Here is an 18871-nt window from a genome sequence, read left to right as displayed (position 1 = left end):
ATTCCCTTAGAAATAACTAGAAAGAAATTATATGAATATGATGAGGAGAGAAAGGAGAGCAAAGAAATTATGTAGACAACAAATTTCTGAAATTGTGTATGAAACATTATGCCACAATAGGTATTTATAGGCATTAAGGCACCCGTTCATCGAGTCCTTTCATTTTAATTGAAGATATACAACTCTTCTTAAAAGTGTTGATCTAAAAGACATGTCTTTTATTTAGAATTTTCAGAAAATAAATATTGACTAATTATATCTTTTAATTTTACTCATACAATTTGAGTAAGCATCATATCTTTTAACCAAAAATTGTAACCATTCAACAAGATGTACAAAGGTTGAAATCCAACCTTTCCACCTGTAGGCTTGCTGCGCATCGCAGCAACCTTTCCCTATTATACATACAGATATGCTGCACAATGCAGCACCAAGTCTATTATATATATATATATATATATATATATATATATATATATATATATTTTATTATTGAAATCTTTAACAATATATGGGTGGAGAAAAAGAAAAGAAGTAATCCACTGGTTCTTGCTCCTCTCTAAAGTTTGTTAAAAAGACTAAAGAATCATGTGCTGCCCAAATCGCTCTCTCCCTCCATCTTGGCTGCTTTCATATCTCCATAGCATGTCTACGTCATGGTAGCTGAGGTGTACCTGCTGACTCTAAAATTACCTCTAACTGTGTTAATTTGTTTTGAAAAAAATTTCAATTATTGATAATTGATAATTCTTTTTCAAACCAAGGTTACAAAGTTCCTAATTAGGTTGTTTATTCCACTATCAACATTGATTGTTACATATGAATATCTTGTTACATTGTAGATGTAAGTTATTATTTGTGAACGTCATGAATTCACTCATATCATTTTTTACTTTTGGACTCCCTATAGTCATGTTTAACGATATTACAACATGACCTCAACATTAATTTAACATTGAAGTACAAGAAAGCTAAGGTTGCACTAATCGTCGAAGTTTACAATCATTGTTAAATAACACTGGTAAGGTTATAGTTAATAACATAGAGTGGCATTGTTGTTGTTGTAATTAACAAGGTTGGTTTTTACATTGTGGATACCATATTACATTGTCAACACATAATGTTATGCATCAACATATGATTATATTATAAAACATCGTTTGATTTGGGGGGCCAGTATAATGTTTTTCAAATGGTACTATAGATTAATATTAATCACTTTATAATATAGCAACTTGCATGAAACGGTTTCAGTGTGACATAGCGTTCCAGTCTAATAATGCAACATCTTGTAGAGAAAAGCTTACACATGATATTATATTATTAGAACATAATGCCGCAATGACAGTAAACTCGTTCCACGTAATTCTTCTACAATGCATGGAGGAAAGCAAGTCTAGATCTGGCCAAAATATTGTAAATAAGGTGAGTAATTACATTTATTGATTTGTTTTGAATATTGTGGTACAAGTTGTAAGTATTTTGTAATAATATGTCAATTACTTTTCTACTTGGCAGACATTTTCACATTTGGGTTTTATATTTGGATGTTTATGATTAGATGGATTTTTGTTTAAGAAATAAGAGTTACAAAAGTCTATATCTAAAGAACCAATATAGTGAAGTTTGGCAGACTTTCTAGGCCATTGTTGGCAAATATTGGGCAACAAGGGAAGCGGAAACGCAACAATAAAGTAAAAATAAAAATAAAAATAAAAATAAAAATAAATAAAAAAAACAAACGAAAAATGTTTCCGCATTAATAATACATTACATGGAGGGAATCTGATTCATCTTCACTTCACTGTATATCTTTTTCGATTATTTAACTCACAAAGGAAGGCTCACAAGCTAATCAAATTGATCGCAAACACCAATTAAACACACCCTCTAAAACAAAGAAAATATGGCAATGAAGGAAATGGAGCACCCAATGGAGCCGGTGAAGTTGAACCACATCGACAACATCGACAACATCGACCAGACTGATCAGGCTCCACTGAAGATTTTCAAACCAAAACCTGGGAGTGTGATTCCAGCAAAGAGGAGGTTGGTAAAGGTCCTGGCGGTTGTTCGTTTAGCCCGAATTTGCTCTGCTTCTGCTGACCACAGTGTGACTCCTTCCAGTTCTACTTCTACTTGAGTCTCCGAAACCAAAACCCTATCATGCTTATAGGTAAGGCTCATATGAATAAACCCTACAGTGTTTTTCCAGTTTAGCCTCCATATATTTGGAACATACAATAAGGCTTCAATGTTAGTTAGAGCTTTTGTAACGTTTAAATTTAAATAAAACTAAGACATGCAAATGTAGTCTTTTTTTTGGGTCATTTATGCATATGTAGTTTATCTAGCTTCGATGGAATGAATTAATGTTGTGATATCTGTACTTTGAGGAATTATATTATACTAGTTGAACATTGGTATGTGCAGTGACGGATTTGAACATTGGGAGTCCTAATGTTATAGGTCTAAGTATTTTAAATAGAAACAGAGCTCGACGCATGCAACAAAATTTTAGTTTATTCAGTGAAACATTTCGTCAAACACTTGGTAAGCTTGTTGTCATTTGCTGAACCATGTCGCACACATGTCAACACATAATGGCATATGCCAAAGCAATTTGATGAGTAATATCGAGAGAATTTGTTGATTGCTTTCGACACAACTTGCTGAGTATTGTTGAGATATGCCTAACAAGCATTACATCAAGCACTTGGTGGACACAAAAGAAACCCATACCAAACATTCGAAGGATCCTCAAAAGGGAAATTTTTTTTATGTGCCGAGAATCCAACATGGTACACAAAGTATCACAATATAAGTGGTTAGAATTTTTTTTCAATTATCCAATTTTATTTTAACACTTTTCAGTTTATAAGTAGATGTAGCTAATGAACCAGTACCCAATGTTGCGCTAATTGGACGCCCAACATGAGCAATTTCACTTGAAAAACTGGCTAAGTGAAAGGAAAAAAGATAACCGGAAAAATTGCTCAACTAAACTCAAACAAAACAGTCATAAGCTTCTGAGATTTTATTTAATGTGCTCAAGGTACATTTTCGGTAACTACAAATTTAACTTTCCGCAATCTTTGACTATAAGAGCCGAAATGGTATTCAGGTCCCACTCCCTTCATTGTGCTGCAATTTGAAGCTGATAGTGCAAAGAAAACCAAACAAGCATCTATCGATTCTTTTGGATGGACTCCATTACTTTTCGACAAGTAATCATCTACAAAGACTCATCCATCCATATTGGATTTAAACTTTTCTTTTATGTAGGATGTTGGATTTAATTTGTTGCTTGCCAGAGTGATACGATATTGACAGACAGCGGTCAATTTGATTTTGAGATATCTGGTGTAATTGAACAAAAAATAAATTAAAATTGGTTGAATTGTTTGAGTTTGGTAGGATCACAACATATAAGGTCCTCCGCTTTGGCAAAGGGACATATTCCAACTTTCACGTCACGTTTCCATAAGCATTATCGGTCACACCAAAAAACATTTGTAAACGTTTTTTTTTCTTATTCATTACATTGGGGATCAAACGCCCAACATATTATAACTCTAGCTCATTATACTACTATGAGCACCCTCATACATTGGGGATCAAACGCCGAACATATTATGACTCTAGCTAATTCAATGAAAGGAAAACCCGATCCCAATGAACCAGTAAACTGAACCCAATCAACCAATAAAATTGAACACAATGAAAGGAGTAAGATTCTCTTCCCTCCTAATTTCTCTCTCATTCCCTCTCCACGTACTTGAAATGTTACGATTAAGTCACCCAAACATCTTATATTGATTCCTTTTATAGAGATAAAATAACAAAAACAAAGTGTGAGAAAAAGGAAGGGAAGGGGAGAGAAATATAATGAGAGAGAATCCTACTCCATGAAAGAAACACTGAAGCAGTCATGTTTTGCTTTAGTTTTTAATGGGTTAATCTCAGTTTATTACCATGAAGTTTCTTGGTTCTCAACATTTAAATTTGGTATATCAAGTTTTTTTCATCCCAAAGTGATATATAAAGTCATAATTTTGGGATATTTTTATTCATCCGTTAAGGTTGCTGTTGAATCAGCTGTTAACTGGTGACATGACGCCCACATGGGCAATGATTAGGTGCCACATGTTAATATCGGGCCCAAGTGGATATTAAAAAAATTAAAAATTAAAGAAATTAAGAAAAATAAGAGAATCTGGGCGTCCTCTCCTACCTCACCTCCGCTCCCACCCAAGCCCACCAAACCCTCCCTCTTTTCTTTCCTTTACGCCCACCCAACCCTCCCTCCCTTCTATGCAACAAATAATAGAGATACAGAGTAGACCTTCAAAATCACACTTCACAAGAATCAAAAGCACCGAGATGAGATACACAATAAAAACGCAGAACCACAGATGAACTTCCACGAAAACACAGCGGAAGAGCAAAATGAGGATCGATGCTCGGCAATTGATATCATCTTAACAGTGAGACAGAGATGATGAAATGAATAATTGCAAGGGCAAGAAATCTAGAGAGAGAAAGCTTGGTGAAGAAGAAAATGTTTTCTTGTATTTGCTTCAATTCAATCGTATCTTACAAATGATCTCAATTCTTACACTTATACTATGTAATTGCCTTGCTTACACAGTAAGCTACTGTACTTAATATAACCGACTTTAGCTAAAACAAATGCTAACATGCCATGCTTATCTCTAACCAAACCTATCAGCTATAACATGGCACATGCTATATAATCCAACAAAGATGAGGGTTGTCTGGACGATCAGCTCATTGATCGCAGCCTCCACCAGGCACTACCTGCTTCAGCCCATCATTTTCGAGCACAAAATGCTAGACAACTTGGTTCTGACGAATGCTGACGGGCAATGGGTGTTGCATATGAACAAGGACCAGCTCGAGGAGCTAAGGGTGAAGCATCAAGGAGGGTGATTGGCGAGTGAGGGCGGCGGTAGAGGTGTGAGCTCTGGTTTTGGTGGTGAAAGAATGAAGGTTGGAAGGAGACCGGTGGACTGGGGAAGAAGGGTGAGGGTGATGGCTTTGTAGGCAATGGGTCCCACAATTTTTTATAAAAATATTTGAATGATTTTATTTTTAAATCTTTAATCCAGTTGCGCTAGAGAGCGAGTCTTACCTCAAGTCACGTCAGCATTAACAAAGAAATTAACAAAAAAATTGACAGAGCACTAATATTGCAACAAATTCGTAAAGTAAAGTATGACATTGTGATTTTAAAATATGAGGTATAAGATTGTGTTCCGACCCATAATTGAGGTGGTTTTGTGTAGTTTACCCAACTTAAAATAAACCAACCTTCAATCAATTGGCAGAGGAAGAGATAGAGGAGAGTGTGTTTGTGTGTAAGAGAGAGAAAGAGATACAGAGAAGGGGAAGAGAGGCAGAGAGAAGCAACCTCAGGGGAGGGGAAAAAAGCAGAGAAAGGAAAATGGAGAGAAAGGTGAAGGAATGAATCTTAATGGTTGAGAAGGGTTTACTTGACGAAATATTTTGTCAGCTAAATCAAAATATGTCGACGACTAAGTGTTTTACCGCTCTTTTTAAACACATCAGCATGGTGTTTCAAATGACGGAATGATATAGTTACTCGATGGAGCACTGCATCGAGTAAAATTACTTAAACCGACGGATATAGTTTTCGTCCCCTCAAATTGAAGACCATTCACGTCAAATTTTCTTCTTGGCGCCAGATAATTACCGACGAAAAATATTTTGCCCAACTAATATCCTCCATCTCCTAAAAATATCCATAAGTTGCCTCTTGTCGCCCTACTGACTAAAGTAAAAACCTATCTACCTACCTAGCTGAGTAGTACTATATAGTATAATACATTCTAATAAATCCTAAATCTCTCATTTTTTTTCTGTTTCAACTTTCAACTTATCTGATTAGCTGATTGTCATTCTCGTTCACTTCTATAAGCATCTGGTAAACGATTAATTATTGGATGTTCTAAGTTCTAGGATGCTTTAACTTCTCTCATATCTTATTAGTTGTCAAGATGTTCTACTTATTAGTTACAGGAATGTTCTAACTTATTAGTTTCGAATGTTTTTTCAGTCCGATTTGCCGGACGGATTAAATTTTCCCATCGAAGGTCTGTCGTAGCCTAAAGCTTCTAGAGAAATCCAAAACGTTGACCATGTTTACCTGACCGAATGATTTCTTCCGTCTGTTGATTACAATTTGCTTGACGAATATACAGTCCATCGGTAATATTTCTGTCGGGCAAACAATAAATTCTGGTAGTGATACTATTAGTCCACAAGAAAAGTGAAAGAAAAAAGTTCCAACAATGGCAAAAGCGGTAAAAATATTATAGCTTGAAGAGGGAGTTTGAAACAAAACTTGTGCTAAAAACCCATTTAAATGATTAAAGGCATCGAGTACGTGGTCTAATATATCTTAGTGAATAGAATGATGAATTTCTATTCATGCATTTATTGTTCGAAACTCTCATTTTCTTTAAAATAATGTAATAGTTTCGACCCCATAGTAGTAATAATAAAAATAATAGGGCATCGAGTTCTTTTAAATCATTGAAACTCCCCTTATACAGCATTATTGAAACAAACGTAAATCACTGTTTAAGGTTCTACAAAATTAAAGTTACTGTTACTGAAACTGTATATATTAACATTGAGTGCAAATTGATATTTAGGGTCAAGGACCTTGGAGCATAGTAGTACAGGTAACAATTATATAACTATTACAATACGACGAAAGAAAATCTTGGTTAAGGCCCCTGATGTGGTAGCATATTCATATATAAGTACGCTGAACCAACTGCTTGTAAATGAGATGCCGAATCGAGCAGCCCTACTCAAGATACTTTATGTTTACAATTAGAAATTGCTGTCCGCACATTGCTACAGGATTAGAAATTGTATGGAAGATTGATAAGCTAATTCTAAATCATCAAGTTTGCAACTGCATTGCATGACAATCAATTGAAACGTTTTCTCTAAATTATTAAACAACATTTAGCAAAATCTGACTTGCAAGTTCAAATGCATGAATGCAAATGAAGATCAATTGTGAAATTCCATACACTTTAGGAAATTGAAAACCATAAAAAATAAATTGATAAACAGACAAAGATGGTTCACAATTATAAATGTTAAATGCTAATAAAACATATAATACAATGATCTCGATTTCTCTCATAATTATAAAATGTTGAATGTAAATAGCATACCCAAATTACCTGTCAAACCAATCAAAATTTCCACTCATTGGTTAATATTAGAGAATGCCAAATCCAAATCCATGAACCCCACACTGTGAACCGATTCCTTACCAAAGTTATAGCAAGTATTGTTATCCAATTCCAATAATGCTGTTATAGTACTCCTTGAAAATGCATGAGTTGGTATATCCATCTCTCTCTCTAAGAGTAATTGTTAACAGTAATTATAATAACAGCCTAAAAGCACTGTCAACTATGTTATCAAGGAAAACAAATGTGAATGAGAAATGAAGATAAATGACTTACTGGTGCACCCAAGAAATTGAGAATCATTAGGTGCAAATGGCCTCCGATGGGATCACTTCCAATTCTCAGGTGCTACTCTGAGGATAGCTTCTGTTCAATACAACTATGCAAGAATAGCCATTCTTCAATATTTAAGCAGGATTGGAAACAGGGAAGTAGCGTATTAAAGCATTAAAATAATGTTAGTTGACCAAAAGTTGTTAATTTCTTGTGTAATTAACCAGTTTGTCAATTATCTTATGAACATAGAGAAAGAGCAACATTTAACAAATCAAAAAATTTCTTGTCAATATTTTGTCTCTTTATATAAGAAGAGATGTCATGTAAATACAGCCTTCACGATTAACCTTGAAAAATAGCCAATCTTCAAAATATAAAAAAAACCTGACAATTTACACTCTTATAGTGAAGGCAATTTTCATAACGTGGATTCCATTTTATAGAAGGCAACGTAAATGAATTAATTATGACAGAGATGGCATTGTAGAGGTTGGAAATCATGGAACCAAAAAGAATCGTGGCAGAGAAAAAAAGCACTATTTGTCATCAATTCAAGGTAATATAAAAAGAAACTATACATGTGCAGTGGTTACAGGTACCAATCCTAGGTGATTAGTCAAATAGTGCTTCAAGTTGCTCTTTTGGGGAGCTCATGACTATGCCTTGACCCCTTTGTTTGCCCCTTTGTTGTCTAAAGTCCTGCTATTGGCTCTTTTCTTGGGGTCTGATCAAATAATTAAAAGTTGTAAATTATAGCCTAATTAATTTATGTGAACAAAGTAAATCAAGTAAAGGGCAAAGAACAAAAATTAAGAATTGTAACTTACATTGAAGGCAGATTCAATAATGTCATCGCTGAAATGTTGAAGTATGACTTGGGATTTCCAAAACCAGCAGGGCAGAATTCATGCATAAATTAAAGCAATGACATAAATTACCAACCCCAAATATTAAAACTAAAACAAAATTCAAGTTTTTGTTTGAAAATTTAATTGGATTTGTAGGTACTTAATTGCTCAAACAAATAAAAATATAAATTACCAAAACTAATATTGATGAAATGAAGTGATGATCTTAGTTACCTCAAATCGTCCAGAACTGTTAATAGAACGGATGAGCTTTTGCAATGTGAAGAGGTTCATCATTGTTATTGTTAATTAAGTAAATAGAAGCCCTGCAGGAACTCTAATCACATTTCTATGTTCCATGTTGAAGGAGTCCTTTCTATCTTTCATCAGTAGCGTACAGGTAAATTGTCCTGAAATAGCAAAGCAACAAAAAAAGTGAAGATATTAGAGTTTATGATAATATAAATTCATATAAGAAAAATGAGTGTTAACGAAGATATTAAACCCTAATCTCAAAAGGGTCTCCTCCACAACTCAAAATCTCCACATTAAAATTTAAAATTTCAGTGCTTTCAAACAACCAACAAAAAAAGAAACTACCAAGAAACTAAAGAGCCTAGTAGTAATTGTATAGTTGGAGTTAGTTAGACAAAGGGTAAATGTGTAATTAGCTGCTGTATGTTGAGGTCAATTATGTCAATAGAATTGTGTCTATATATACTGATGTAAGTGTATTGATCAGTAACAAAAGTAAATGAGAAGAAGATATTTTTTACATCTCTGAGTTCTCTAAAAGTTAAGATTCAATATGGTATCAATCGTCACTGCCTCATGGCCTTGGTGAATCTTCGATCGTCATCGTCGCCGCCTTGGTGAATCTTCGATCGTCATCGTCACAGTTGTCACCGCTTCATGGCCTTACCGTATCTTTAATTGTCATCGTCACTGTCATCACCGTCTCACGGCTTTGGTGACTCTTCGATCCTCACAGTCTTGGTGACTCTTCGATTCTCAATGCCTCACGGCCTCTCCGCTCCGATCTCTGGTGAATCTTCTCTTACTTCTCTGTAATTTGTTTGGTTATTTGGTTGAATCTTGATATTCTCATCCACCATGGCGTCCGATTCGTCATCTTCTCTGCCAAATTCCTCTTCTCCAAACCCTAATTTGGTGCAAAGCTGTACCTCTCTCACGATTCAGAACATTGGAAGTATGGTACCGATCAAGCTTAAGAGCTCGAATTATCTTCCATGGCGTGCACTCTTTGCCCCAATTCTTCGTCGCTACAAACTTCTCGGTGTTATTGATGGTTCTGAGCCATGTCCATCTCCTATCCTTTATGATCGTTCAGTCAATTCTGCGTTTGAACAGTGGTATGAAAAAGATCAAAATCTCTTGATCTGGTTGAATTTTACACTCTCGGAGGAGATTATTCTTTTCACATTTGGGGTTTCTTCCTCTCGTGATCTATGGCTAAAATTGGAACATCAGTTTGGTAGAATCTCTGATGCTCATATTCATCAGCTTCGATCTCGCCTTCAGTCTCTTCAGAAAGGCTCTCAATCGATCTCTGAGTATCTCCAACAAATTAAAGCAATTTCTGATTCTTTAACAGCTACGGGTGCTTCTGTGTCTGATCGTGACTTGATTGCTGCTACCTTACATGGTTTACCAGAGGAATTTGACTCATTTGTTGATTCTATTACTCTTTGCCTCTCATCTACTACTTTGGATGAACTGCATGGTCTTCTTCTTACTAAAGAATTGTCAATGGCTCATCGAAAGAAATCAGTTGCTCCTGAACCATTTCACGCTTATGCAGCTTAGAATCAACAACCTCTACTTCCTACACCATATTCTTCTCAGGCTTATGCAGCTCAGAATCAACCTATGCAGAATTCTTCTCGCTACAACTCTAATCGTGGTAGGACAAATAATCGTTTTCACAACAACAGAGGCAATCGCACCTATCATGGCAACAATAGGGGAGCTCATTCTAATTCTGGTTTCTACAAGTACAACAATCAAGGCTTTCGTTCTCCTAGTAATTTTGGTGTTCGTAACAATTGTCAAATTTGTGGATCATCAAGTCATGAAGCTATTGATTGCTATGATCGAATGAATCTAGATATCTTTAGGAAAGTACCCCCTACTAAACTTGCTGCCCTGTACACTCATTATGTTTCCAAACCCTCTCCCTCATGGATTCTAGATTCTGGTGCAACCTCTCATATTACCCATGACATCTCCAATATATCTTATCCTACTCCTTACACTGGTGAAGATAAGGTGTATATCGGCGATGACAAAGGTTTGTTAATTCATCATACTGGCAGTACATTGTTAAATACTGCTCATGCCTCTTTTAAATTGAACAATGTGTTGCATGTTCCGAAAATGAAGCACAATTTACTCTCTACATATCAATTTCTCAAGGATAATTTCCACTCTTTGACTTTGAATTCAAATGGCTCTATCGTTAATGATCGTTCTACAAGGAAGATGCTTTTGCAGGGCCCGGTTAAGAATGGTTTCTATACTTTTAAAGGTATCCCTGCTTCTTTCTCTCTATCTTGTTCATCACCTCATGCTTTAGTCGGTACTAAAGCCCCTGTGAATATTTGGCACAGGCCCTTGGGGCATCATTCTTCTCCCATCTTCAGGCAAGTTCTATCTGCAAATAAACTTGCACTGCAAGGAAAGCACTCTGTTGATTTCTTCTGCTCGGACTGTGTAATTGCCAAGAATCACAAGCTACCATTTAATCAATCTAGTTCTGTTTCTACTACTAGTTTAAGTTTGTTACATTGTGATGTTTGGGGCTCTGCTCCAGTGGTTTCTGCTTGTGGCTATCAGTACTATCTTTTAATAGTGGATGACTATAACAAGTACTCTTGGTTCTTTCCTTTAAAGGCCAAATCTGATGTCTTTTCCACTTTTGTTGTATTTAAGACCTATGTTGAGAATTCTGTTGGTAATAAAATCAAATGTTTGAGGTCTGATTTAGGGGGTGAATTTACTAGTAACAAGTTTAAATCATTTCTTCAAGATCATGGTATATCTCATCAACTTAGCTGTCCCCATACACCTGAACAAAATGGCTGTGTTGAAAGAAAACACAGACATTTGGTTGAGACAGCAAGGACTCTAGTAGTTGCATCCAAAGTTCCTTATGTGTATTGGGTTGAATCATTCTCTACTACAGTCTATCTGATAAATCGACTGCCTATTTCCAGCTTGAATAACTCTCCATGGGAAATTTTATTCAAATCTATTCCAAAGTACTCCAAGTTAAAGGTTTTTGGTTGCTCATGTTATCCCTGGTTAAAGCCCTATATTCAATCTAAGTTAGAAGAGAAGAGTACATAATGTGTATTTTTGGGTTATAGTTTGTAGCATAAGGGCTATCAGTGTCTTGATCCTACTACTCAGAGAATATATATCTCTAGACATGTGCAATTCAATGAAAACAGTTCCCCTTTCATCATTCTTAATTGTGGCAGTTTCTCAGGACTCTCCATCTCCACCTTCTACTCTTGATTTACACTTCTTCAGATACCCCTTTCATCCTCCCAGGACTCCATTTCTTTTTTAAATCCCCCAGTTCAATCCACTGCACCTTCAAATGGGCATGTTTCTTCTCTAACATCATCCTTAAATTCTGCATCAAATTCTACAGCTACCAACACCCATCTTATGCTTACTCAATCCAAGGCAGGTATCTTTAAACCAAAAGTCTATTCTGCAACAAAACATCCTTTACCTGTTGATGTTGATTTTGTTCCTTCCACATACTTACAAGCCTCAAAGTATGCACACTAGAGACAAGCTATGCAGGAAGAATTTAATGCTCTTCAACTCACAGGTACTTGGAACTTGGTACCCCACTCTCAGTCTCAGAACATTGTTGGCTATAAATGGGTGTTCAGAATTAAGAGAAAACCTGATGGTACAGTGGACAAGTATAAGGCTCGTTTAGTAGCCAAATGATTTCATCAAAAAGAGGGTGTTGACTATCAAGATACTTTCAGTCCAGTAGCTAAGCCAGTAACAATTCGAGTTTTATTGACCTTGGCTGTTCAATATGACTGGTTTCTTCATCAATTGGACATTAACAATGCCTTTTTACATGGTGATCTCAAGGAAGATGTTTTTATGACTCAGCCCCTTGGTTTTATTGATTCCAATCTTCCTAGTCATGTCTGCAAACTAAAAAAATCTCTGTATGGCTTAAAACAAGCCCTCAGGGTTTGATAAACTGTTCCAAGTCCTGCGCATTCTTGGTTTCAAGCAGTCTTCATCGGATGCTTCTCTCTTTGTCCTTTAGGCTTCAGTTCCTGTTATTGTTTTGGTCTATGTCGATGACATTCTTGTCACCGGACCAAATGCCATTTTTTGTCAACAAATCATTCACAAACTCAGCCAAAGCATTTCCTGTGAAGGATTTGGGACCCCTTCATTATTTTTTGGGTTTGGAGGTGCAAAGAAATTTTGAAGGCCTCTTCATGCATTAAAGTAAATACTCACTTGATCTTTTTAACAAGGCAAATATGGTAGGTGCTAAGCCTTGTGTAACTCCTCTTGGTACTACTAAACTTGATCACAGTGGTCCTTTTCTCTCTAACCCCACTAAGTATAGATCTATAGTGGGTGGATTACAGTATCTTACGTGGACAAGACCTGATCTATCCTTTGTTGTCAATCAAGTTTGTCAATTCATGCATTCCCTAAAGGAACAACACATGCAAGCTGTCAAATGAATTCTTCGATTTTTAAAAGGCACACTTACACAAGGTCTCTGGTTTAAAAAGGGTTCTCTTGACCTCACTGCTTACTCTGATGTTGACTGGGTAGGTTGTACGTATGATCGGAGATCTACTACTGGTTTCTGTGTCTTTCTAGGTCCAAATCTAATCAGTTGGAATGCTAAAAAGCAACCAACTGTCGCAAGATCCTCCACATAAGCTGAATATCGAGCTTTAGCACATACTACAGTTGAAATCACCTGGATTTGTAAAGTGTTTTCTGATATCAACTTTCCTCTGTCTTTAGTTCCAACTCTTTGGTGTGATAACATTTCAGCAATTTCTCTTGCCTCCAATCCTGTGTTTCATGCTCGGACAAAGCATGTTGAAGTGGATTATCATTACATTTGGGAATTAGTCTTGGCCCATTTGATTAAAGTTCTTTATTTCTGCAGCCAAGATCAGTTAGCTGATATCCACACCAAATCTCTATCAAAACACAGATTCTGCTTTCTGCAATCCAAGCTTCCTCTTGGCATTTTTCCAGTCCCAAGTCTCAGCTTAAGGGGGTGCAAAGAGCCTAGTAGTAATTGTATAGTTAGAGTTAGTTAGACAAAGGGTAAATGTGTAATTAGCTGCTGTATGTTGAGGTCAATTATGTCAATAGAATTGTATCTATATATACTGATGTCAATGTATTGTTCAATAACAAAAGTAAATGAGAAGAATATATTTTTTACATCTCTGAGTTCTCTGAAAGCTAAGATTCAATAGAAACAACATTGATCTTTGCAACGTTATATCTTCCAAGTATAATCTTTCATACAATATATATAAGCACATAATTTAACATTGCAACACAATCTTGCATGTCTTGTAGGGTAATTTTGATTTCATCGGTTGCTTTTGGGTACCCTTAAGACAAAAGTTAGTATACCTTGACGTATTTAGTAGCTCAAAGGCTAAGTGTATGCAAAGAGCAATAAACCAACATCCGTAGCACACCAAAAGCTGCCCAACATAAAATAAAACAAAATTTTGATTAAAAAAAAAACACTCTGTTAACATCAGCATAGATAACAAATACGATAAAAGCTCTAAAAAATTTCAATCAAAAGTTTAAGACTTTAAATCACAGATTCGCTGGGCAAAAAAAAGAGTCCATCATTGCATTCTCATACAAAAGAATTCTTTAAATACTGATTTCATGCAATCCAATAGCTAAATGTTAAAATCAGAAAAATTTCTTTAAACCAGATTTTAAAAATTAAAATTATAAAAATTTGAACAAAAAAAAAAAGAGAACCCAAAACAAATATGTCGGAGAACTCATCAAGAAACCCGAGCTTTCATGGGTTTGAAATTTCTTCATATCAGAACGGCAACCAAGTTTTGCTGGGTGTAAAATTTCTTTGAATCAAAACGGGATTCAGCTTGGATTTTCCCAAGAATTCATCAAATCAAACAACAAAAAAATAAGTGCAGCAAACATAGTGCAGAATTTGTCGAAAGCAACAGATCCAGCATTCATGCAAAGCAAATACGATCATGAATTGAAAAAAAGGTGAGAGAGAGAGAGAGAGAGAGAGAGAGTGAGAGAGAGAGAGAGAGAGAGAGGAACCTTGAGTTTTCTAGCAAATTGTGAAGTCTGAAGAGAACCCAGATCCAACAATTGTGAAGTCTGAGAGAACACATAATTTGAATACCAAAATCTTGTGTTTTTTGGCAGATTTTTCCATTGCTGATTTCAATAACCCCAAATCATTTTTTTTAAAGTACATAGACTTAAATTCAAAATTGGGCATAATAATTGAAAAACAGACCAAAATTTCAAATTACTTGCCTTAAGTTGAGAGCATTTTACAAAATGACCTCTTTGGAGACCCATCCTTGGAGCAACTGCGGCCTGATGGTGGCGGTGTGAGAGAGAGAGTTTGAGAAGCTGTGATCTAATCTTTTGGATTTAGATGAGAGAAAGCAGAATGACGCAGAAGAGTTGAGAATAGGCATCTTCAACGATGATGGACGCATGGGCAGCGAGGGTAAAATCCTCTAAACAGAAACACTGCCGATGATCAACATGTGGAAAGCATGTACTGAAAAAGCAGAGCAAAACCCCAAAAAAAAAAGACCAGAGACGGAGGAATGAGAGATGGGCATCCCAACACAAAAAGAAAACCCTACTATTCTATAAGTCTCACCCCCATAAAAAATCCAAAGGAAACAGTTAACTCTAAACCTTCAAAATCAGGTAAACCCAAATTCAAACAAAAAACCTAACTCTAAATACAAAATTAAAAACAAAAAAGGGCAACCAACTTGAAACCTTCAAAATCAACTAAACCCAAATTCAAACAAAAGGCCTACCCCTAAATACAAAATTAAGAAAAAGAGGCGAAAGAGAGAAGCAGAAAAACGAAAGTAAAAAGTGAACAAAGAGAGGAATGAAAACGAAACAAAAAGGATAAAATCCTCTCAACAAAAACACTACCGATGATCAACACGTGGAAATCATGCAAGAGATGATCAACAAGTGGTCTGCTCTACCCAATATATTTATAAGATAAGAAAATCGGAAACGGAGAAAAAGAAAGCTTGAGAGAGAAAGAAAGGCAGGCAAAAAAACAATGAAAGAGAGAGAGAGAGAGAGACGTGAGGGATGAGGGATGAGGGATGAGGGATGAGAGGGGGGGGACAAATGGGGAGAGGCAGAGAGCAATGAGGGATGAGAGAGTGTGACAATGTTGGGATGGGGAGTCTGAGTGGGTAGAGAAAATATTAGAAAACATAAACCAAACACACTTTTCACATTTGTTTAATCAATTTTTTCTCTCTAACCAATTTCTTTATTATTTTTTATCCTTTTAGGTGTCAGAAATCATGTGCTTGTGTTTAACTCCTAACATTTTTTTAATCTTATTTTTTTGTCCAATACAAACCAAATCCAAAGCTGATGAGAGACGAGAGGCAGGGAAGGACAAAACAGACTTCTTACTATAGCAAAGTGTGAACAGTAAGGGAACCAAAGCAGAAACCAAGAGCAGTTCCGTCCTTTCACTGTTGGTGAACAGTGCTCCTACTCACAGGATGAACAGTGGTTTGAAACTGGGCTTTAGTAGATATAAATTTGGTCTCGCACAAACTCGAATGGCAAGCTAGTTTCAATTGTTGGAGACAACCCTGTTTGACCGGCCTACTTGGCTATAAATCGACTGTTGCTCCCATTGTAATTTCTCTAGGTTTTCCAGATATTCACTTCCCCTGTAAGCAGACAATACTCTTATAAGGGTAACACTCAAATTTAGATGGTGAACCGCATAGCCCTTGTATTTTCTGTCATTGTGCGTTTCTTCGAGTTTGGATAATTGTTATTTGACCATGATTGTTAATTTGTATCATTATTTATGTACTTATGCATATGAAAATAATTAACTAAAGATGCATGAAAGCCTACTCCTGTACGTTACTCATTTCAAAAGCTTAACAAGTTGGCCATGTCGCACAGCCGCCATGTCCAGTACCAATTTCTACACAGCCACGTCGCCTATATACACAAAGCATCGAGCTAGAAACTTCTTTTCATTTTCGTTGATTATGATTGATTGTTACATTTTGGAACTCATCGTGTCGATGTAAGAGTCTCATCTTTGAAACCGTGCTGCATCATTTCTTTTAGTTTGGAAAAGTTTTAAAACTTTATCAACTATTTGCTGTCTTGGTCTTTGAGTTTGACATGCATCAACTTGGTATAAACTTCTTACAAAAATACGGTACAGCTTGAAATTTCCACAAGTGTCCAACTTAATATATCTATGAATATCAATATCAGCATCAAATAATTAAGGGTAAATTACAATTTACCCTCTCAGATTTGCATACAATTATAATTAACCTTATACAACTAGTGGCGAAGCCATGAATTGTCAGGGGGGAGCGGCGAACTTAAAAGAGTGCAGGGTTAAAAAAAATGGCAACAACCTAATCCTTTTATATTTATCAATACAAACAAATTTCAACTGTTGCAGGCAAGATTTCATGTCATAAAAATATTGCATAATAGACTCGTTATCAATAAAAGAAAATACATCTCTTCATGTAAACAATCATGCTATTACTCAATCGTTGATCTCCCATTTTGTACGCAATGATGTTTTCGCAATATTATAGCAGAAAAAGCTTTATCCACTGAAGCGGTTGCAGCCGGTAACACCGAAATCAATGTAAGAAGCTTATACGCTATCATATAGCTTGCACACTTCCCGATCTTCACCAACTCTTTTGCTAGAGAAGAAGAGAGAAAGAAAAGGGTGGCTGGAGAAGAAGGAGAGAGTAGACCCTTTGTATAATTAAAAATAAATTCTATTAATTTTTAATACACGTAAGCAGATAACAGAAACACTAACAGACATTGGGACAGTTGCACGGAATTGAAATGAAATAATAGTAAAAGTATGAAATTGAAATATTTTAAAGATGTTGTAAGAAGTTGTAATTGCATCCAAACTTGTGATGAAATTGGGGTTACACCATAAAACCAATTGATAATATGGGGAGTAACCTAAAACCATATAAGCCCATAGCTAAGTCAATCCCTCACCGATGCGGGACAAATTGTCCACACATCATCAACTCTCAACACGCCCCTGTACGTGTGGTTGATTTTCTAGCCTACAAGTGGACAACAACTGGGTGACACATGAGCACATGTGGCACTTGGGCTTTCACACGAGGGACTACATGCTCTAATACCATGATGAAATTGGGGTTCCATCATAAAATCAATTAGCAATATGAAGAGTAGTCCAAGACCATATAAGCTCATAGCTAAGTCAATCCCTCACTGATGTGGGACAAATTGTCCACACATCATCAACTCTCAACAACTTATGGGTACAAAATGTAGTTTACCTAATAATTAAATAACTTCATATTTTGGGTAAACCATTTTTTAGGGGAGTAGGATTCTCTCCCTTCTTTTTTTTCCCTCCCTTTCTATTTGAACGGTCATGGTTAAGCCATGTCAACATCTTATATTAATTTTTTTATAGAAAGAGAAAGACAAAATAGAGAATGTCAGAGGAGGGGATGGAATGGGATGGAATGAGAAGGTGAGAGAATTCTAATCCTTTTTTAGGAGCACTAATCTACGTCATGCTCACAAATAGAGGAATACTGTTTCACTCCTTATCTGATAAAAAACAAATATCTTTTTTCTTTATAATTGGTAATGTATTTAAAAAAAAAGAAAAAGAATAGTGACTGACTCATTGTATAAGGAGGCAGATTGTCTGCCCTCTTTTTACCATGCTCTTCCCATCCCCTCCTACATTGTGCGGTCACCGTTAAGCCACGTCAACATGTTTTATTATCTCTATAAAAAATCAATATAAAAGGCATGGTTGTGACAACCCATCCCAAATTTTATTATTTTATAAATTTAAAAATGTGAAATTACGAGAATACCCTAGATGCGAGGATATTGATTTCCGTTGATCACTAGTTCATGACGCGTATGAATTATTATTGTGATTATTTTAATGGTGGTTGGAAAAAAAAAAGAAATGGGAATCGGGGAAGAAGGAAAAACGAAATAGAGGAAAATGAAGGCTACTGCCCAATTAGAAAGGAGAAAAAGAAAGGGCTTTTGCACAATCAGGAAGAAGGATGTGTGGAGATGACCAGTGGGAGAGCAGGAAAAGAGGGGAAAGGAGGGAGGTGCAGAGCACCTAACCAACCAATTCGA

General features: G+C 35.9%; 1 protein-coding gene and 2 long non-coding RNA genes across 5 annotated transcripts in view; all 3 read right to left on the bottom strand.

Moving 5' to 3' along the window:
* The window catches only part of LOC126623815 (uncharacterized), a 65999-nt gene extending 48595 nt beyond the window's left edge, over positions 1-17404 (bottom strand). Inside the window, exon 1 of the long non-coding RNA XR_007623893.1 lies at positions 17337-17404. This is a non-coding gene — a long non-coding RNA (uncharacterized LOC126623815). The remainder of the gene's footprint in view (positions 1-17336) is intronic.
* On the bottom strand, positions 6650-8438 carry LOC126623810 (uncharacterized). 2 transcript variants are annotated; one of them, XR_007623888.1, is made up of 3 exons: positions 8363-8438; positions 7532-7638; positions 6650-7428 (listed from the first exon to the last, which is right to left on the bottom strand). It is a non-coding gene; the product is annotated as an uncharacterized LOC126623810 (long non-coding RNA). The 2 variants fall into 2 exon arrangements; XR_007623887.1 differs by having other exon boundaries at positions 6650-7638.
* LOC126623809 (uncharacterized) lies at positions 8622-15794 on the bottom strand. 2 transcript variants are annotated; one of them, XM_050292791.1, is made up of 4 exons: positions 14972-15794; positions 14750-14869; positions 14066-14139; positions 8622-8793 (listed from the first exon to the last, which is right to left on the bottom strand). In XM_050292791.1, the coding sequence occupies exons 1-4, from the start codon at positions 15014-15016 to the stop codon at positions 8760-8762; spliced, it is 273 nt and encodes a 90-aa protein (XP_050148748.1). In that variant the 5' UTR covers positions 15017-15794; the 3' UTR covers positions 8622-8759. The 2 variants fall into 2 exon arrangements, with proteins under 2 accessions (XP_050148748.1, XP_050148747.1); XM_050292790.1 differs by having other exon boundaries at positions 14076-14139.
* Positions 17405-18871: the final 1467 nt, after the last annotated feature.

Source organism: Malus sylvestris, chromosome 5 (genome assembly GCF_916048215.2).
Source record: "Malus sylvestris chromosome 5, drMalSylv7.2, whole genome shotgun sequence".
NCBI lineage: Eukaryota > Viridiplantae > Streptophyta > Magnoliopsida > Rosales > Rosaceae > Malus > Malus sylvestris.
This window is presented reverse-complemented; position numbering and strand designations above follow the sequence as displayed.